Here is a 22,498-nt window from a genome sequence, read left to right as displayed (position 1 = left end):
GGTAAGGGGCACCAGGCTTGTATAGAAGAGAGGCGAGAAGCCCTTCACAGCTGACGGGTATGAGAGGAGAATCACCCAGGGGAGAACCGCTAGTTCAAGTGGTTCACCACAACCCAGGGCCGTGGGTTGGACCTGGAGTAGAGGCGGGCCCAGTCCCTCCCTCTCACTCCCCTCCTCCAAGGACCACTAGGGGAGTGATTAAGAACTGGTCAGAGGCAAGCAATACCCTGAACCTACCCAGAGAAGAGAAAGCGTGAACCCAGCAGAACAGTACCGGCACTTTGCCACAGCTCTTATATGCTTTTGTGTTGTATGACATGTGTGTTTGTACTGTGCTGGACGGGTTTTAATTTGGCTATCTTTGAATCAGACTGGTTATTCATAATTCTTCATACCGCAAGAGCTGTATTGACATCTTAAATGCAGTGGTTATATTTTCTGGTATTTTCTTTCTTTATATAAAGTTTCTTTAAAACCTGGTTGAGGTTTTTGGTTTTTCTTGATGAGCTCAGGACGGGGGGTGGAAAATCTCTTTATATTAGCTTACTAGATTTGAATGCTCGTCCTTCAGGGGGAGGGATTTCCCTCTTTTGTTTTTGCCTTAAAGGAGTTAAGTACTGGCAATCGCCAGGCTCACCCAGGGAGGGAAAGCTAGGGAGCAGATAACGAGGAGACAAGGGGAGGACTTGTTTCCCGTTTGAGATAGGGAAGACGCCCAGGGTTCTGGTCTTGGGGTCCCCGCAAGGAAAAGGTTTGGGTGACCTCGGGGTTGACCAGGGACCCTAAAATCCTGGTTGGTGGCAGCGAGATAGATGAAGCTGGGTATCAGCTTGGGGGAGGTTCACAGTAAACACTCAGATGTTGAAACTCTAAGTCAGATCATTTTGAGACAAACGTTTACCACACCGTCCACACAACAAGCCGCTTTTTTCGACTTAAGGGCTCAAAATTGCTTTCTTTGCTCCACTCCAACGAGGGGGATTGCGCTTGAAATCGCCTTGCGGTCGAATTTGGGTAGTGTGGATAGCAATTGACGTATTGGCCTCCAGGAGCATCCCAGCGTGGCTCCACTATGACCGCTCTGGACAGCGCTCTCACCAGATGCACTGGCCAGGTAAGACAGGAAAAGCCCGCGAACTTTAGAATTTCATTTCCTGTTTGGCAGCGTTGTGAGCTGCTCAGTACAGGTGCCATGAGCAGAGGCTCATCAGCAGAGGTGATCATGGAGTCCCAGAATCGCAAAAGAGCTCCAGTATGAACCGAACAGGAGGTACAAATCGATCGGCTGTATGGGAGAGAATGAATTCGGCTAGCTGAACTCCATTCCAGTAAACGAAATGCCAAAGCAATTGAAAAAAGTTCCAAGGGCATAAAGGACAGAGGCTATAACAGGGAATCCGCGGCAGTGCCATGTTGAAGATATAGGAGCTCAGGCAAGCCTAACCAAAAACAGCGAGGCAAACTGCCACTCCAGGTCAACAGGCCCAAAGACATCTGCTGCTATGATGAGCTGCATGCATTCTGGGGGCGGCAGCCACAGTACCTCACCAACCCTGTGCTTTGACTCCATCAATGGAGTAGGAATGCGCATGGAAGTGGGTTTTGAGGACAAGGAAGATGAATGATGAGGGGTTGAAAATAGCTCACGGCAAAGGAAGTGGAGAAACCGGTTTTCCCCAACAGCAGGATCTGTTTCTCACCTGGACTGGAAGCAGTAAACTCCCTGAACTGCACCAAGGTGGGCTCCCACACCCTGCAGGTGGAGAGAGACCTCTGGTGAGTGTACCTTTTGTAAATATTAAGAGTTTAAAAGCAAGCGTGTTTAATGATTAATTTGCCCTGGCATTCGTGGCCAGTACAGCTACTGGAAAAGTATGTTAACGTGTCTGGGGATGGAGCGGAAATCCTCCACGCATATCTCCATAAAGCTCTCCTGGATGTACTCCCAAAGCCTTTGCAAAAGGTTTCTGGGGAGGGCAGCCTTATTCTAGCCTCCATAGTAGGAAACTTTACCATGATGCAGTACGACTGCTAGCCATCTCCTGGGTGCTCGCCAGAAGACAGTGCAGTACAACTGGGGAATGACCTGGCTGAGTCACTCCCATGTCTGCCCAGGCACCCCTGACCAACCTCACCAAGGTCGGCTAAAAGAGCATGCAGGAGTACGACGATGACAGCTTACCAGTCGTAATGCACCATCTGCTGCCGAAAGGCAATGAGCTACTGCTGTGTAGCAATGCAGTCCCATGTCTGCCAGCACCCAGGACATGTATGGTGACAGTGAGCTGAGCGGGCTCCATGCTTGCTGCGGTATGGCGTCTGCACAGGTAACCGGGGAAAAAAGGTGTGAAATGATTGTCTGCCGTTTCTTTCATGGAGGGAGGGGGGACCTGATGACATGCACCCAGAACCACCCGCGACACGTTTTTGTCCCATCAGCCATTGGGATCTCAACCTAGAATTCCAGTGGGCAGTGGAGACTGCAGGATAGCTACCCACAGTACAACACTCCGGAAGTCAATGCTAGCCTTGGTATTGTAGACACAGTCCGCTGATTTAATGCACTTAGAGCATTTTGTGTGGGGACACACACAATCGACTGTATAAAAATGATTTCTAAAAAACCGACTTCTATAAATTTGACCTAATTTCATAGTGTAGACAAACCTGAGTAATATTCCGACAAACAGAAGATCTATATCATGTCAGCATTTACACGTCAGCTATCTAAAGGTATTTCACAGTTTTGTGTTGTATCAAGATGTGCTTCTTCCACACATGAGCCTGGAAGTCCTAGCATGATCAATTCTCTCTATAGGAAACAAGTGTTCTGAAGCCTTTCTAACCTTGACCTCATTCTCTGTGTACTGTAGTATATCAAATGAGCTCCTCATCCATGGGCAGGACTTTGGGGTCTGGACTGCAAAGAGAGGATTCTACTATTAGATATGGGCTTTCCATTTCCACCCAATGAGCGACTGTGTCACTTCAAAGGATAGCTTCACTGTGCTTTGTATCTCATGTTGGAAATGGTCCCAGGCTCATAAGAGCAATCCCCAATGCACCTGCACAGGCTGTTTTGTCCATGGAACACTCTTCTACATATGATACTAGGAGACCCATTCGTGGCAGGTAAAATGGATGTATGAAACTGTGGGGATCAGCATCTGGATATTGTTAAACCTTTTCTGTTACAGGAAGACTCTGGCCTTCGTGGTGTCTCTTGACTCATAGGTGGAAAGTTATCTGAAAGGGGAAGATGGATCTCTTCTTTAATCTTATTGGAAACCCATGTGCCACCAGAAGCATGGAGAGGACCCAACATATTACATGCATAGTGCAAGGAGGAAAATCTCATAATTTACATGGTAATTTTTACTTGCAGCAGTAGTCACGAGTTGACACACAGCCTTCAAAATCGTAACAGACTGGCTTAGTTCGTGAGGTAGCCAGCCCTAAAAAGGTGGCTTTGTTCTCTCTTGACTATAATTTTTGCAGGTCAAAAGGAATTAGAAACTTATTACAGCTTGACTACGTACTGCAAGTAGTTTGTTAGGCAAACTGTTTTATAATATATTTCACCAACAGGCTCTGGGCTTCATAATTCAAGCATCGGCCCCATTTCCTAGCTGCTTTATACATACAGAAGGGTAACTGTTTAGAAAAATCCATAACTGACCTCTTGTCTAACACCTACTCAATAAACTTTGTATATGCAAGCTGTGAAGAATTTGAGAATAGATTCTCAGCACAACAATTTCTTGTCCACTAGCTGACAATGGAACTATTTGATGATAGCTATTGTCTCCTCTGTGCTTGGTCCCTAGTAGTGTGTAATTCAGTGCACAACATGCAAATGCTACTGTGAAAATGTATTTGTGATGTCTGAAAAAGAACAGATGGGGCCATTTTTGCTATTTATTGAGGGATAGTAGAGAACAACAGATATGGCTAAAAAGTCTCTTGGGCTATATCCTATTTAACCCAAAGAAACAAGGAAAAGTGGGGAAAAAGTAACTGCATGACAAAGGCACGTCTACACTACAAAGTTTTGTCACCATAGCTATGTTGTGAAAAAAAAAACTCACATTCCTTAGCCAACATAGCTATTCCAGCAACACCTCCAGTGTAGCTGCAGCTCTGCTGACAAAAGAGTGCTTTGTCAAAATGGCTGATATTGTTCAAGAAGACAGTGTTACTATACTGGTGAAAAAACTCCTTATGTTATCATAAACATTGCATCTATACTTGGGGGCTATACTAGAATAGCTGTATTGACACAGCCTGTGTAGCGCAGACTAGACCAACCGAAAAGAAAACAGGAAACAGCAGCAACTGGAGACAGAAAGGAACATTTTCCCCAACCCCCCTTTCTCACACTTAGTTTCAGGATATGTTTTGCGGATGGAAAAATACCTTACTGGAAACGATAATATCAGTTGAAAAATTAGACATACAAAACACAAGCTTGTAACCTGATCAGCAGAAAAAGGCTGCGTCCAAGAACAAAATTTAACATTTCTCTCAAAAATCACCAAAGTGCACTATTGCATAGGCAAGTTCACCTAATGGCTGCTTAATAGAAAAGCAGCTTGAAACAATAACATGTTATCTAGGCATACACTTGAGCTGCATTTAAGTATGAGGGGCCTAAGCATTGGCAGGCCCTAGCTTGAGTGAATGGATTGCCTCAGTGTTTGAATGCCCAATTTAAGAGAGACAAGACTTGATTTCCAGTGGTGCTCAGCACCTGAAAGCCCTGCTGATTTTACTAGGATGTGCAGATGCTCAGTACCTCTTAAAATCAGGCCCCAGTTGTGTCAGATTAGGCATCACATGAATGAGTCCATAAAACCGCACAGTATGGAACCACTGAGATAAGTGAAACTGAGGAAAATCTCTCCCACGCTCTACTCAGGATAAAACAGCTGATCCAACAAGTTCTTTGTGAATACACACAGGTTGACAGGGGAATTCAGTAAGTGGAATCTTTAAATGCTCTCATATTTTCTCCATTTCATTCTCAATTATGTGTATAATACACATATCCTTTTGGGTATTCTGTTGTGCTTTTTAAACACAGTTGGCATTTACTGAGTGCTTTACCTTTTCAAACTACTGCAAGTCTTCATGCCACTCACCCATGTAAGACTGTTACCAACCTCATTTTACAGATAAGGAGACACACTAAGGTCACGTGGCTTACCCGACAACTCTGAGTCAGTGGGAAAGCTATGTCTGGAATTCAGGTCTTCCTGGTTACCAGCACTACCTTCAGTTGTCTGCCAAGAAAATAAAGAGACTGCATCTCCACTTGTGTAGATTTCCCTGTCTAGTGTGGGGACCAACAGGTTATCTTAAAACAAAGGAGGGTTCATTCATTTACAGAGTACTTGCAAACTGCACTGAACTTTTACAGCAAACAGTTTTGAAATGCTCTTTTCATGAATGAATGGCATTTTTATACCAAAATGGTAGCCAATTTCATTACTGTGCATTTGCAGTTTTAAACGCAAGCAATTAAATGGAAATTTAATTGATACAATTATAACGCTATTAGAGAATGGAACATGGGCAATTAACAGCCAATTTTATAATGTTTGAAAGCAAGATTATAATAATTACCTGACTGTTGAGTACACATACCATTGCCTAATGTAATCTAACTGATTGAAGGTGCCTACCACCTGATATCAAAGTGCCATCTTTCAGAATAAGGTGTTCAAATGTGTGTCATAGGCCCTATACTGTTTTACATCACACAGATCATGTGGTAGGGGCCTGTCTTGTCCTCCCTCCGGTTCAATGTATACAGGGAGAGAGAAGGCTTAATAGCATTGTGGTTTCTTTGCTGAGTTTATGACACACAGCTCTCTTCCTAACCTCTCAGAGTAGTGGAACATTCTCACGGAGATTGGAGTGTGGAATGAAGACGACTAGCTGGCTAACAGTCCACCCAGAAGAGGTGATTGCTTACAGAGAGAGAGGGCAAGAAAGAAAACAGCCCCCCACCCAAAAGGAAATTTCATCTGTACCCCGTTGCCAGGTTCGCAGCCTGAGAGTCATCAACCCCCAGCTCCTTCTGGATAAGAAGGTAGCTACAATTCCCTTATTCATTTGCACTTGGCAAGAACAAGTTGCATCCTCTTCTTGCTGTGGCAAACCTTGCTAGAGCTCTACAGGCCTCCTTCACTTCAAAACTAGAGGACTACACTGTGGCTACATCTTCAGACCAACCGGAAACTGTGGGCAGTGTGGCATCTGGCAGACTGCTTATTAATCAGTGTTTTCACACAACAAGCATAATATACTTATGAGCTGCATTGGCTGCACGTTGAGTTCTAGATGCAGTTCACTTTGACCTATAAAGCTCTATATCAGGGGTAGGCAACCTATGGCACTCACACTGCCCAGGTCCTGGCCACCAGTCCAGGGGGCTCTGCATTTTAATTTACTTGTAAATGAAGCTTCTTAAACATTTTAAAAACCTTATTCACTTTGCACACAACAATAGTTTAGTTATATATTATAGACTTATAGAAAGAGCCCTTTGTAGGACACCCCCCACCTCTCTGGATCAGATCTAAAAGCCACTGAAATTACTTGGAGCTTCCATGGACTTTGGATCAGGGCCTCTGAGCATGATACCATGGCAGCTATCAATAGAAGTACTCAAATTAACAGGCCCACTTGCTTAATTGGGAGCATGCTAGCAGCTGGGTTCTCCTCTGTGAAGCGCTCCTGGCCACTGAGCTCACTTCCCTCCTACTTCAACAGAAGCTAGATTTGTTGACCCTTTAAGGCACTCTTCACTCATCTGTTTTTACTTAGATTTCTCCTGTGTAGAGTTGTTCAGGGAGGAGACAAAGGGATGAAGCTGTTGTGGCACGAGCCAATTTTTAGTAGATAAACAAATTAAGATGATAGGTCCTAATTTATTGTTAGAAGTTGGTGCTTTTACATAGCTGTAAAAAGTCTAGAACTCTCCATAGGAACAACAATAATTCTATTCCAGAGCAGCTAATGGGGACTCTCCTGTAGCTCAGGTGGCAGCAGCTGGACCAGAACTCTATTCCACTGCTTCTTTGAAGCTTCAAGTGGCCATCATGTCCAGCATAGGAATAACTGTGAAGTTTTAGAAAGCCAGAGTTTCATAACGTGTAAAAAATAATGATAGTTCCAACTAAGATGGTGCAGTCCTCTTTCATTTCTAGCCTTCAGTTTTAATTGATCTGAAAGCTCAGTTTTTATTTAGACTCCTCTAACATTCAGTGATGGGTTCTTCCCCCCATTTTGGCTGGCTGGGATCTGAAAGGCAGACTATATGGAGTCCCCTCCGATTTCCACTTGCAGTTTCTTACTGGGACCACCACTTCCTGTTCCTCTTTCCCTCAACTCACACACTGGCATCATGATGGCAGCTAAGCTCCGCTCAAGATGTGCTTGCTCAGCCGACCTTCTCAGAGTAGTTGCTAATGCTCTTTTGTAACCTGCACACCCATTCATCTGCACACTAACACTTCAGCTCTGCAGTTGGTCAATGTCATATTTATGTAGGAAGAAAGCTTCCGGAGAATGTGCCTGCAGCCATTAAGTCTGCAAGCTAAAGTAAAGTTTTACACTGTACAAAGGGAAGGATGCCTACCTTGCTAAATGAAACGCACCAGTGTTGACTTTGCAGGTAGCAGGACTTGGGCAGACAGGGGCAGAATTCAAGTTGCAAAGCTATAATTTTATATATATACACACACACACACATTTTTGAAGACCACTGGTGGAATGTGTTGGTATTCCCAGACTGCCTTTCATTTCAGAGTAACTGTTCCCTGATGTCCTGGTATTTATAATTGACAATTTTCAATTCATTCAGGTTCTTCTGCTCCTTTTCCTGGGCCTCATTTCTCGACCCTTTCACCCATCCTGTACCCCACATTTGCATATATTCACATACAGAATCACTCATGTCAAACACCTTGCTTGTTGGAAAATTCACACACATTTCTGGAATAGTTCTGCTATGTCTAAACATTACTTGAGAAGAAATGGAAGCTATTCTACGGAGTATAGATTGTTTGAGCGCAAGCAGCCATGTGCAGTCTCCAAAAAAATGTTTTAAAGTATGATAAACACACTGCAGCCTAATTCTCTTTAAAAGACCATGTTTTGTTTCTTACCAGAGTTTACTTATAAATATATGTCTATTCCCCTAAAAGATTGCTCTGTATGGTGCCCAAACACCAGAGTAATAGGCATGATAAAACAGTCTGAGAATTGGATATAAAACTGCATTCACTTCTCCCCATGTTTGGAGGTACCTATCAGAAGGCCCCCCACAGGAAGCAGAAAGCTAGGAAAGATAACTGAAATTACTGGTGATAGTTACAACTTTAACTTTAAAATGGAGATCAAATGTTCCTTGAGCACCTGTTTTATCAGAGTTCAGACCTGGCACATGCATTTATATCAAACTATTTGGCAAATATTTTCATCCCTTCTGTGTACTTGCTACTGTACTAATCCTGTACTATTAAAGATTCTCTCTCAATTTTGTCACTTGTTTTTCTTTCTTCAAAACTCTCCCCTGAAACACTAGTTAGCATTTCAGTATAAGACACATCTGTGGAAGTGCTCAAGCGAGTAAAGTTGCACAAGAGGCTAAATATTTGCAGAATCAGAGTGTGAAACAAACTATCCATTTTTCCAGTTGTGTGTCTCAGACTCCTGTAGGGGACCAGGGCAAAGTGGGATACTTGTTAAAAACTATTTCAGCGGACTAATAATAGAGTAATGTATTTTGTAAATTCTAATAGCCTAAATGAAGACAAGTTAATCCTTTCAGCATCTGGCCGAGTTTTTGATGTTGATGTTTGCATGGAAGTAATGTGTAATTTTGCAAGTGCACAGATCTGTACATTTGCGAGAACCTGAATATTCCATTATCCCTTTCCAAATCCTTCCTGCAAATACAGAATATGGAGACAAGAATAAGTGAAGATTATTCATTACATGTTCACAATAGCAGTGAATTAAAAAAAAAAAAGCATCATTCTGTGGGCTGCCTCTGTTTTATATTCTATTTTGGACTATATTTATACTTCAAATTTTTCCATTCAGTTTTTGCAATTGAAGTTTCTCAGCATCATAGCATGGGAAAGCACTTGCCACCTCATTCTGAGATCTGTGGTTTCCTCCTCCAGAGATATCTAACCCAGTACTCAGACACTGGCATTGGCATTATGTAAATCACTATTCAGACACAGATTGTGGCAAAACACAAAGATATTTTCAAAAAATCATTATTTTATTGGTTGCATAAACTGGAGCATTATTTACAGCTTTCTTCTTTCTATAAATGCTCATTAAAATAAAGCTGCACGAATAGTAAAATGTAGCACTTTAAAACAAAGTTAACCTGGCATCTCAGATTAAATGCAGTCATGTTCCTATATATTATATCTATACCTAGAAGACTCAAAGAATTTATATAGGAGAGTTTATCTTAATTTCAGTACAATCATTCCAATTTCATGCATCTTTGGTGACTGTCTTGAAAACTTGTTAAAATGGTTTAATTTTAGAAGTGCAAAGGAAAAAAGTAACTACAAGATTTATAATTATAGTCCCATTTTGAAACTAAAACTCAGTCTAAAAAAGGGTATTAAACAGAAACTCCAGTAAGGAACTCTCTTCAGCTGTTAAGAAATTTGCTCTGCAAAATAAAAAAGAAAATAAAGATTAGTAATTTAGCAATTTGCTTTATTAAGCACAGCTGGGATCTTCAGCAGTCTAAGCACACCTAAAATTAACTAACTTTCTGGCTCTCACTGTACACATTTCCATTCCTGTGGAAAGCTCATCAGGTTTTGTAGACAGCTATTGGTAGTCTCCAAGGTAAAATGCAAGTGGGTACAACTCTGATTACTTCTGTGACGGCTTTGTCTTTACGCCCAAACTATAGCAGCAAAGATGCGATCGCCTCTCTCATTTTTAGCATGTGATTGCCTCTCATTTCCATGAGAAATATTCAAAGAATTGTCCGTTTTGGTTTATGTATGTAAAGTAGGTAAACTTTTCTAAACTCCATAAAATAGTTTTAAAGGTAATTAAATATTAACGAGTAGTTTTGGTCAACAACCCTTGTGTTCTCAGAATTTGAATGTCTCTTTCTCTAAATTGTGCTTTTAGATGCATGCAATACCTTTAAACTAATGAGATGGCATATTTTTTTTTATTTTATTTTTTATTTTTTTTTAAATCGAAGCAGCATGCATTTCGGAGGGAAAATAAATCCAGTTTATACAAGTGGAATTGATGAGATTCTGGGTTAAGAATTGTATCACACACAGTAGTATACTGGAAAGTAATTCTGAAAATAGTACTATTTATTATTAACTAAGATAGCAGGCACTCTGGTTTTAATTCTTACTAAAGGCCCAATCCTGAGGGGTATTAGGGTCCCCTGACTCCTATTGACTTCAAATGAGAGATTATGCTGTTCAGCACCTCATGGGATTAGGCCCTAAATCCCTTAACAGTCAACAAGTTTAAATCTTCAAGGTGAACAAATTCTTCCGATCTGGTTACAGTTTCTGAATTAATTACACAGTATACTATCCCTATCTATATCCTTAAAGAGCCCTGAGCTTAATTTAGAAAAAAAAATCCCCACCAATGTGAAGAGATTCTGTTATGGCTGTATATTACTGAAGAGAGCTTTACCTGAAGCAATTCTTAACCTTTAAAGATGCTGATGATGTAGGAGCAGAAAGTGTGCAGTGATTCCCAGCAGTGCTCTCGTGCCAACTTCATTACTTCAGTCTCATTTTCCGACCCTTGTCCATGCTGTGTTGGTTTTACAAGAGGTAGTGTAGATGGTTTAGGTCTCTCTGCTTTTTTGGCAGAGCTTTTCCCTGCCTGGGTTTCTTTAACCTGCTTTAGAGAAGCTGAGGGTTTCTGGATTGATTTCCCCTGATTGGCTGTATCTGCTTGCTGGCTAGGATTCTGGTTTGGCTTCATGCTGGAAGCTACTTGCTTCATGTGAGCATCTGTGGGAGCCTTTTGGCACATGCTGGGCTTCAGCACTAGAGTGGACTGGCAAGCGTTTGGGAGTTTTCTAAGTTCAAGGGCAATCTGGTTCCAATAAATCTTTGGGTTGTTATTGAAAGGACGACAAATTGATGGTTTGCCAGTATATTCGCACCAGTAAGACTTGCCTTGGTTTTTGCATTCAATTCTGAGTTTCATTTCCCCATTACCACTCATGTTCATTGTGCAAGCGTCTTTGACTTTAGTCTGAAAATGGATTTCTTCACCATTGCTCCTTTTCTTTTGTGTCTGTTTCTGTCCCAATCCTCCCATGCACCAGATCAACATTAGAAGAAGGATGACAGTCTTCATGGTGAAACACGGACTAAGATCCTGAAGCAACTCAGTCCAAAAAAGCAAAAGAAACAAGCAACTGTCTGCCCACAATTTAAAGGTTTCGTGCACAAAGAAGTCTCTCTCTCTCAAGGTGGCCAGTATTTTTTTTTTTAAATAAACCACACTAGTGTAAGCATATACCCATAATTTATAGCTCAAGGGAATGTCAAATAACCTGTGAACTCCCAAGAAGGTAACAAGACACATCTTGCAGCTAAATAGAGCACGATAGTTGTATAACTTAAAAGCACATTCCTACCCAAAATGCACACATCACCTTTGATTTTAACAGATATTTTCCACTCTCCAACTATTTTATAGCTGTCTTTATGCCAGATATTGTATGACCACATGGAAGTAGTCAGAAGGTCAGCCAAATCACACCTATGAGGTTTTGTCCAGAAGATTAAAAATTATTCAATTAATAAAAATGGATTTGTGGTACCCTTATGTTTTTTGTGGATGTGCACTGGTAAGCATGTGGCTTTTATATTTTATTGTGCCAATACTAGAAACATGGAATACTGTGGAAAATCAAAAGTACATTCCTTAACTAAGGAAAGAGTTTAGGACACACTGGGTATGTCTATACAGCAAAGAAAAAAAAACATGGCTGGCCTGTGCCACTGACTTGGGCTCACAGGTCTTGGGTTACTTCATTACTGTGTTGATTCAGGCTGGAGGCTGAGTTTTGGGACCCTCCCACTCGCAGGATCCCAGAGCCGATTTCAGCCCAAGCCCAGAAGTTTACACAGCAATGAAAGAGCCTTGCAGCCAAGTCAGTTGGCATGGGCCAGCAATGGGTTTTTCTTTGCTGTGTAGACATATCGAGTGTGGCCAGGGGGTTTATGGGCTTCCTCATACAGGTTTATCAGTGTAATCCAATACCTCTCATTCTATTTCTGGGTTTCTCATCTTGCTTGGAGCCAATATTGTCAATGAAGTCCAACAGTACATCAGTTTTTGTAAGGAGGACAAAATCCATTTTCCAATGTGATCTTAGCCCACATCTTAACCCAGTGCGCTTCCTACACTTCTCAAAACACACTTAAAATGAAATAAAATAGTTATTTATGAATCAAATACAGGTTACTTAACCAAGTTTTTGTTTATTTAAATGGATTGGGAATAATTTTCTCAAATTAAAAATAAACTTTTTAAATTCTACAATTTTGAACATATATATATATATATATATATATATATATATATACACACATATACATATACATATACACATATACATATATATATACATACATACACCCGCACAAACATAGGGATATAGTATATAGGCCATATATAATATATATCCGTGTATAATATATTATTATTATTAATATTTTATATATTTTTTATTAATTTTATTATATTTATATTATATTTTTATATTTTATTATAGCGCAAATATGTCACATCGAAACATTTCCATTTCTGACCAAAGAGTGAAAAACTTACGTTATTCCCGATAAAACGGGTATTGCTGTTCAGTTTTATTTTATGCTTTCAAAGGTTTTTGGAATTATCCTTATTTTAAGCCAAATTAGCCTTTCTGGAAATATAGTTAAATATTGGTGTATAATCAGTTTGCTCTTCAGTTCAAGATACCTAATTCTTCCATCTTTCCTATCCTCTGTGCTTTATTTTTGTAGTGTAGACCTTTACAGTCCTTTAAGTGGATTTATGATGTCATATAATCCAGCAACACAACTGCCATGTCTAACTTCAAGGCAATACCCTGAACTACAGTGATGTAAAACAACCTTCTAAAAGGTGTTCAAATTCCTGTGTAGAAAGTTTAATTTAAAAATTAGTTAGCAAAAATATAATCACTGCCTGTTTAAAGACCCACTGACATTTATTAGGAACTTGGTCTGGAGATGAAGTATTCTAAAAATTACCAACTTTATGACATCTCTTATGGTATAATTAGAGCATCACTCAAAGTCCAGGGAGCTCCACACCCTGCCACATACACAAAAGTTGTAATTTTTAAATGAGTCTCTCTGCAAATACCCTTCTAGGTCTAATATTTAATATATGATGATTTAAGTAACTCAAAAAGAGGGAGAAAAACTTTCAACTGAATTAATTTTTCAGAGACAGGAGATACTGCATATCCCATACATTTAAAGTTCAGTCCAAAGTGGTCGCCCAAGAGCACCAAAAGTCAACACTGAAAATGCTGATAAATTCCTCTGTGAAGTACGTTATACAATATCAAAAGTTTTGCTAAAAACACTTTTAAGATTTAAGAAAATGTATATACAAAAGACTCTGTATACAAAATGTATTCTTTATGCAAATATGTATATACTGTATTTAACACATTTCCAACAAAACGGTAAGGTAAGAACTTGAGTAACCATGGTAGGGCAGTTAACTTTAAGCAAAGTCTATGTAAGCCACATTAATATACATATTGTGATGTGAAATAGAAACTCTAGTAAAAAACAGAAACCAATTTAGTTCAAGTCTTAAACAGTAGTGAACAAGAGGAAGTGCTCTGCTACTTTGTACAATAGTTAATGGCATAACATCAAATGCTGTTTTCTTGATTCAAGACTGATTTACTGTACAAGCCACATAGAACAAGTGGCATGGGATTTGGATGGTGAATTCAGATCCCAGTGTCGTTGGAACAATTTCATGTTTCTTGTAGAAGAATCTTGAGCCTTATTTCTATAGGCTGAAAATAGATCATAAGAAAAAGAATCAGTAAAAAATAGATTAAGGTAGTAATACAATTTAGATAGAACACTATGCATACGTGTCTTCATGTGAAAGTCATGGGTGTGTCAACAAAAATTTCTTTACCTTACCAACCATCATGCTATTATGTGTACAAGCCTTTGTTTTTACATTTTAAGAAGCTGATTTTAAAATGGGAGGATGTGCTGAAATAAATTTTAAAAGTTCATTACTTACCCCGATGTTTCCAATATTGGTTACCACTGTTCCACAGAGCTAAAGAGAACACAGAAATATATTTTTCTGTTGCTAACAAAAGAACTGAATGAACTGACTTTATAACTACAGTGTGTGGCACTGTCAGCTGTCAATAGTGTGACCAATCATCCCTGGGTCTGAAACCTATCTGTGCTATATAAATAAGTCCTGAGTCTTCTTGCCAGTTACTGAAGTTTTTAATTAGAGAAAATGGGTTTAGTTTCATTATATAGCAGTCTTTTTTTTTTTTTTTTTTAAGACTTGTTTTGGGGTAGAAGGAAATACTCAGATAAATCAATTAAACACCATAGACCTGAGTTAGAAAAGGTTTTAACCAAACCTCCCATTTTGATCTCACAAATAATTGTAGATGCTTTTGATTTTTGGTTCTCTCTCTACCTACCTGATCGGGGGAAAATAATCAGGCAGATTTCTAAATGCAACTGCAACCTGCAATTACTTGCATCCATAACACTGCAGGTGCAAAAGGGGAGGCTTCCTATTCCTGTCACTTTAAAAGGATATGGTTTCACTGCTAACAATCTCACTCAAAAGATGCTACAAATACTTACAGCCAACTAAAAGATCTGTAGGAACTGAGAAAAAGTAGGGGAGCAGAAAACATGAAAATGGTTTGTGCAGTTAAGAACAGAAAACAAAAATCTACTAGAGTAGTATCCCTGGATTGTGGTAGCCCTGGTCCAGTTTTTCCAAACTCTGTCTCAGGTACGAAATCATCAAAAGGAAATGGCAGTTTAGAGTAAATTCTAATGTTAGTTACGGGGAGAGGGACAATCCAGAGAAAGTTCACTGACAGTAGGACAACTGAAATCAGAATCTTGTCCTTAACATGTTTGCGTCCATGTGGAAAGCTAGTGTGCTTTCATTTAACATAGTGATTTTGTTATGTTCATGATTTTCGGCTTATTTCTGAATATCTTGTATATTCAGTCATTGAACAAGGATTTCCTTATACTTTTTTTTTTTTTGAAATACCACACAAATGTGCCATACAGCTCAAGAATGTTGAAAATCAGTATTAAAAAATTACGAAGGTCAGAAAGTGATTTCTAAAGTCTGGATGATTACTGGTTCCCTCTTATGGAAAATATCAAAAGTCTTTAACGTTGAAGTTCTCCGATGTGCCAGTGGAGTAGACTCTGGAGTCAAATATCTTATAGATTAATATAAGGAGTCCCAAAAGCCCCCAGTGTGATATAGGCTATGCCAAAATAATGAACATTATAACACCACTAATACTAGGGTGACCAGATGTCCTGTTTTTATAGGGCCAGTCCTGTTTTTTGGGACTTTTTCTTATATAGGTCCCTATTACCCCCCACCCTGTCCCGATTTTTCACAGTTGCTATCTGGTGATCCTAACTCAGGGGTAGGCAACCTGCCACGAGCTGATTTTCAGTGGCACTTAAACATTTTAAAAACTTTAGACATTAAAAAAACCTTATTTACTTTATAATATGTAAGTAAACTATTGCTGTATGTAGACTTAGAGAAAGAGACCTTCTAAAAACATTAAAATGTATTTCTGGCACATGAAACCTTAAATTAGGGTGAATAAAAGAAGACTTGGCACAGTACTTCTGAAAGGTTGCCGACCCTTGCCCTAACTAATACCACTGTTAAGAAATACTTCCTCCTAAAGGAAGCATAGGGAAGATACTTGGTTAATAAAATAATCAATGCAAAATAGACTTTAACTCAACTGATACGGCCTTGAGGGCTGTCAAAAATTTCAACCTGAAGCCCCATCAACATAGAACACCACATCCATGACCCAGAAAGCAATAAAAATGAATTCTCTACCAAAAATTCAATCTAAATGTGTTCTATATAAAAGAGTTATGTGGCTCACTATTCCTTATATGTATCAGTTATTTAGCTTCTCATTCAAGAAGCTCAGAAATATGTTACAAAACCTACTGAAATCTCACTACAGTCCTGTGAGGCGGATCGCATCATCCCAGTTTTATGGAATGGGAATCCAAGGCACTGAGGTTAAGTGACTTGCCAGTGTCTCACAGCAAGTGAGCCGCAGAGACAGGAGAAGATCCCGCAACTCCCGTTTCCCAGACTTGTGACTTAACTATTTGGCCATATAGAATTAGACTAATTTCAGAGGTGCAGTAACATTCATCTTCCCCTCTACCTCTCCCATCCCCCTGGCCCACTTGCAGCCTGCACATAGCAAACTTTGCCTTTCCTCAGCTGTTTAAAAAGCTGCACCAAGGGCATAGGTTGGAGGGACTACCGAGCAATTAAACATTACGTTAATCTAGGAGGTTACTGTACCTACTTATTGCTTTTATAAAATATGAGATTTTTTTTTTATTCTTATCTTTCAAATCTCTAGTCCTGTTTGTTCATAGAAGTAGCCTACTTCTCTGTATCATCATGAAAAAAATTCTAAAAAATCAAACTAGAATTTAAAAGGAATAATCTACTAATGCCCTAGGTTACAAAGTGGCATTTATTAGGTTTTAATTTATAATTAGTCCTACAGACCTTTACATAAGCATGAAGAAAAAAAACAAACAGAGGAAAAAGTGAACATGCATCCCACAGCCTCTTAATTGCTATGCAGAGTACTTTAACAACTTTACCATTTTCGGGTCATCATGTCAGAGAAGTAATAAGGAATTATGTGGCTTTTAAGCTTACAGAATTCCATAGTTAAATGACTGGATACTATTACAATATCTATGGCTATGTAGGCATATTCAAAAAAATTAAACATACAGCCCTTGTTACAGTGAGCAACCATGCAAAAAAGCAAATAGAAAAATAAAACTATTCACTTTAAAACGTGCAGAAAATTGGATAGCTGATTAGCACAGTACGTTAAGCAAGGAAACATGAAGGCATGCAGTTTCAGACTTGGTTTACCTTGTCATAACAGGATTGTGTATACCATATAAATGCTCTTTATGATAACCATTATTACCATTTTCCATACTGTAACAAAATAAATACACCAAAAAAGACTATGTTAACTATAAGATGCAATATGTACAAAATGGCTACAAAAGACATGTAAATGGATGATGGTATTGTATGTAAAAATAAGTTAGATCTGTTCAGTAGACAATATTCTTTAATTTTCAACCACACTGATATATATAATATCAAATAATTCTATGAAATCTTATTTTAGCATGCTTCAATTTTCAATTTAATGGAGATTTGTGTTCAGTTGTACCTTAACATTATAAAATGTAATTAAACCAAAAAAACATTAGTTTTTATAGTAAAGAATTACATTCTAAATATAAACCCTCACTCCTTAGTAAAATAATTTTAACAAATATCAGTAAAAGTATCTTACTTTTTCATGGGTATAGTTTCAACACTAAAAAATATAAAAAAAGGAGAAGCAATCAACTTAAACATACTAGCAAGTGAACATTTGTCTTAGCAGTACATGTCTTGCTGCTGCTCTATTCATTTGTGAATGTACAATGTAAAATTGACCAATGTGAAATAAAATGATCTGAAAAAACGGAGTGCACAGGTTTACTGAACAACAGCTAAAATAAATAGGAAACAATAGTCAAAATGAAAATAAGTAAAAACAGTTATCATAAAGTAAAATGCCAAGTCCCTGAGACAGAGGAACTGCAAGTGAAAAGGAAAGACTGGTTAGGGATAACAGGCTATCGAGTGAAAAAAGGAAAGTATTAACACAAGGAAACTACAAAGCAGGTAAAAGTTATCTTAATGCAATAATTGGGCAAAGATCTACTGAAATTGGGAATATTTTTAAATAAAAGGGTAAGAAGTTCTAAAGCTCTGAACCTGCAAGGAGCTTCTCACAGGCAGACTCTGCTACACCTGTGCAGAACCTCACTGAATCAATGTACGATATGGAAGTCCGCCTACGTGGCACATATTGACACACTGGGGCCCATATCTGTACCTCTTTCAGACGATACTGTGGTGCTCATTTTGCCAATAGCGAAGGTTTAAACAAGGCACCATATAGTTCATGTAAAATACTGTGTTATGCAGGAAAGTATTCATGTCCACTTTCTTTTTAGCCTATTTAAGATTATATACTTACTCATCATACACATCCTCTGTATCCATTCTACGATAGTATTTGGATAGTTTTACAGCACAAATTATGGCAGGAATTAAAAATATCGAACAGCCTCCCAAACCAAACCAGAAGGAATTCTAGAAGATGACAGAAATCAAGGAAAGGACATTCAATAAAATACTGTATCAGTGTTTTAAACCATTGCTAGTTTCTGCTCACATTTCTTCTTAGAACAGACCCCCCTTAGAGCCTTGAGTTGTAAATTGGCTTTTATTTAGTAGCTAAAGTTGCTGCCCTTATTACTACTTGATTGTCAATTATGTTGTTTCTGAAAACATACAGCTGAAGTCATTGGTATGGTCCAGGACACTGCAGGACCCTGTAATGAGAAGTAGCCATGAATTATCAATTGTTTGGCCATTAGCAGAACATTACTACTCAACCAACCAACTCTAAGTTGGAAGATACTGTGTTCCTAGAGATGAACCCACTAGCCATGTTGTTTTCCTGCCTTGATATTTAACAGTAGTGGCCTTATTCATGTTCCCTGTGGCAAGCTGAATTTTCAGCACCTTAGAGGTAGTTTCAGACTTGACAGCTGCAGTTCATGACTGTGAAAGTAATTTCATTAGTGCACAGATTAGCAGGCTCCAGTTGTTAAAATGGTATTTTAAACCTGATTCCTATGGCTGGAAGCAGTTTTGACTTGTGTATGAGCCCAGCTGGGATCTTTCATCATGTAAGATTTTGACCCATCCACGACTAACTGATTTGGTGAGTGGTATTTTTCCTATTCAGTTTCTGCAGGATGGAAGGAAGAGATGTTCTGCAGTTCCTTTGTGGTGCTAGGTGATTTTGACTTGGCTCTGGCAGGACAGCAGGTTTCAGGATTTAGTGTTAGCAGGATTAGGGCACTTCAGACTCGATTTCAGAAAATTAGAGGTGGTTCTTGTATACAAGTTCTGATTATTGCTTGGTTCGGACTGATTGAGGAAAAGAAAAAATTGGTGAGAGAAGTTTTAGGTGGTTTACAGATGTGTGGTTTCTTCTAATATACACAGCCAACTTTTCATCCTTTGAGAGGTGAGAAAACGCCAAATAGCACCTCAAAGTACTACAAGCCATAATGAAGCTCTCCTCTGTACGTGAATGAATCAAGACTTGTTTTCTGCATGCCACCTGAAAAAAGTTCCTTTTCCTCATTCACATTTTCTAGATTCCAGCAAAGATGTTTGTGGAAATTTTTTCCTCACTACTTTCATTATTCTCAGAGCAGAGGATGGGTCAAAGCTGGAATGTCAGATCCACTCCCCTTTGAATTTCACAGGAGTTCAACTCCCCAAAACAGAACCTCCTACAAAAAAGTTCTCATTCTGGATCTGAACTTGAATCAAAATTGGTCTCTATTCATTCAAGATGGCAAAATCTCTTAACAGTGGATTTTGCAGGATTTCTGCAATTATGGGACAAAATCTCATGGGAATGTATTGAAACTCCAGTCTTGGAGTGGTTTCAGACCTGAGCTCCATACTTTAAATTAAATCTAATCTAGATCAGAACACTTCCTCCTTGGCCAATCTCAGATTTAGACAAGCTCTTTCATCAGAACATCTTAGTCAAAGGATGAAATGCAGAGAGTTATGTTCACAGTTCGGTGGACATACAAGCAAGAATTCCCCATTTAAGCCCTAGTTTTGAAAAATGGGAAATATTTCTTACCACAGAATCAATTACATAGCTGCATAAAAATATATCTACTGCAGTGTCTATCACATTGGCAATAGGCTTGCATGCTGCTACCTCCATGGTAATCTACAACAGATTAAAAATACCATTCAAGTCATTCATTAAAAAAAACCAAACCCTGCAATACCTGGTACAAGCTTTATGTGCCATTTACCAAGGGCGTGTTCCCCTCTCCCTAAGCAAATTCCTGCAATATATTCTATCCCCAGAATGTAAATCACACTTGAAGAATTAACTCGTTTTTCTCAAAAGAATTATGCAGTTATTTTTCCTTTCTTTAAGAAAAGGGTGAGCAAAAACATAAAACAGTCAGGCTCAGTGCAAGAGAAGTACAAATGGTATCTCAGCCACTTGCACTCTAGAGAAACATCACTAATTAGAACTGCAATTTGCACATTGCTATGCACTGAAACAACTCATTGCTTCCACTCTACTTTAAATATAATGAAACTCCATTTATAGTAAACACACTATAATAATTTACACTTTTCCCCCGTTCTGAACACATAGTAAAAAGACTTTAAATAGAATAAGTCTTTTATTTTTAGATTTTTTTATATGCTTTGTCATATTTTTACAGTAGTTCCCTCAATGTAGTAAATGCATCTTACCGACTCCTTGACCCACTCAACATATTGCTCAAAGTAGCCTATTATCATATCCATGTACTTTTTGGTTTCCTAAAAAAAAATAAAAAAAAAAATAAACAAACCACCAATCCCTCATACAAAACCTCTACTGCACCATAAATTCATTAAACTAATTAAAACATAAGAGAGTTTACCTGGATGATAACCAGTGATGCATCGTTGCTTATGAGAAACTGAGCAGCATCAACAGCACTAATCACATTTCTTACTTTTACCTGAAAAAAAGAACATACATAAGGTAGCTCAGACCTTTCCAAAGCTGCTATGACAACACTGCTGGTATTGTATTTTTAGTCTTTTCTATAGATAAACAAATATTGTCCTGATAACACTAAAATCTGATAAAAATGTTTCTCTCAATATGGTGAGTACAACAGTGGGTCCACAATATCCTGGCACCCCTAATGCATAAGGATTCATTCTATACCAACATGGACCCCCTCACCACTGTCAGAGGCAGGCACCTCTATAGTCAGGCAGCAGCCCTTGCTGTACTCTCTTTCATACTTCTAGAACAGGTTACCCTTATTTTCTTTCCTTCCCTTATGAGCAGGGATTCTCTCATCTCCTGGGCCATTTTGTCACCAGCTGGACCCCCCACAATAACAGCCATGCACTACAGAGGTAAAGATAAGCGAAGTCTTGCCTCAGAAAATAATTTCACACTCTGTATCATGGCAGAAGTATGCATGTGGAAGGGAAGCACAGGGTCAAACAATATCTCAGCTGTGGACTACAACAAAGACTGTTAGTGTCCTTAAAACATGTTGGTTTCCGCCCCTCCCTTTTTTTTTTTTTTTTTTTTTTAAACTTGATAGTTTTTCATTATAAAAAAATCCCAATAGCTCCCCAATATACGCAAAGGATAATGTATTCACAGCCTTATGTTGCAGGTGAATTTAAGAAAAGCTTCTAAGCTTCTGTCCCTTTCCCACAACAACGTCACGTTCTCACCAGCCCCTCTTACCTGCCCATCTAAGCCCAGGACATACAAGTTCTGAATGGATTTCCTGCATTGGTTTGCTGCCATGCCTGGGTGTAAAAGTGGCAAGAAGAACTGAAGCAGGTAAGGAGCAATTAGGGTGACATAACTGCACTAGTGCTACTGGGGCTAGACTGTTGCTACAGGAGCCAAGACAGGTTTGTGGTAACAGGGAAAGCTGCTGCCAGAAGGACTCTCCACCCTGTTGCTGATTCTCAAGAGACTAGCAGAGCATAAAGGCAGCTGCTCTCTTGGCTATGCAAGCACTAGCTGCTATAGAGAAGGAAAGCAGGTGGGCTGCCTTAGGGAAGCTCTGTCAAGCTCAAGCTTCCTGCAGTTTGGCTGGGATTGCAAGAGTGAGTAAGGGGACATGGTGGACGCACTGTGCCAGAGGAAGAGACATCTAACATTAACAAGACAGTGGAGCTCATTCCATTAAGCATAGGACTGGGCTAAGTTTATTTTATTTTTTACATACGGACAGGTGAGGCAATCCTACCTCAATGACTAAGAGTAAAAGCAAGCTGCTGAGTAACAGGAAAACCACATCATGTAAAATTGTACTGAAATTATTTTACTAAGTGAGAATTAAAACTTTCCAATGGCCTGTTTAAAAAATAGCCACAAAGCGTCTTTTGATTTGTGGCTGCTTCCTGGGCACTGTAACTACCTAGATTAACAAAAAAAAAAAAA

The 22,498-nt window shown here is 39.1% G+C and overlaps 2 protein-coding genes across 8 annotated transcripts in view; both read right to left on the bottom strand.

Annotated features, from left to right (window-relative positions):
- Positions 1-10,690: 10,690 nt before the first annotated feature.
- On the bottom strand, positions 10,691-11,692 carry FGFBP2 (fibroblast growth factor binding protein 2). Its single transcript, XM_032773933.2, has one exon. It carries the CDS (start codon positions 11,626-11,628, stop codon positions 10,732-10,734), a length of 897 nt encoding a protein of 298 aa, XP_032629824.1. The 5' UTR covers positions 11,629-11,692; the 3' UTR covers positions 10,691-10,731.
- A 2,656-nt stretch (positions 11,693-14,348) lies between these two features.
- PROM1 (prominin 1) overlaps positions 14,349-22,498 on the bottom strand; it is an 86,086-nt gene continuing 77,936 nt past the window's right edge. For 4 of the 7 annotated variants that reach the window (XM_075066565.1, XM_075066559.1, XM_075066563.1 and 1 more), the window contains 7 exons: positions 20,958-21,038; positions 20,785-20,853; positions 20,147-20,239; positions 18,449-18,564; positions 17,714-17,737; positions 17,275-17,343; positions 14,349-14,388 (listed from right to left, as the gene is read on the bottom strand). In XM_075066565.1, coding sequence (XP_074922666.1) covers positions 14,370-14,388; positions 17,275-17,343; positions 17,714-17,737; positions 18,449-18,564; positions 20,147-20,239; positions 20,785-20,853; positions 20,958-21,038 — 471 coding nt within the window. In that variant the 3' untranslated portion in view covers positions 14,349-14,369. The other 3 variants (XM_075066561.1, XM_075066564.1, XM_075066562.1) reach the window with 3 other exon arrangements.

This window comes from Chelonoidis abingdonii, chromosome 5 (assembly GCF_003597395.2).
Source record: "Chelonoidis abingdonii isolate Lonesome George chromosome 5, CheloAbing_2.0, whole genome shotgun sequence".
In the NCBI taxonomy this organism is placed as follows: Eukaryota; Metazoa; Chordata; order Testudines; family Testudinidae; genus Chelonoidis; species Chelonoidis abingdonii.
This window is presented reverse-complemented; position numbering and strand designations above follow the sequence as displayed.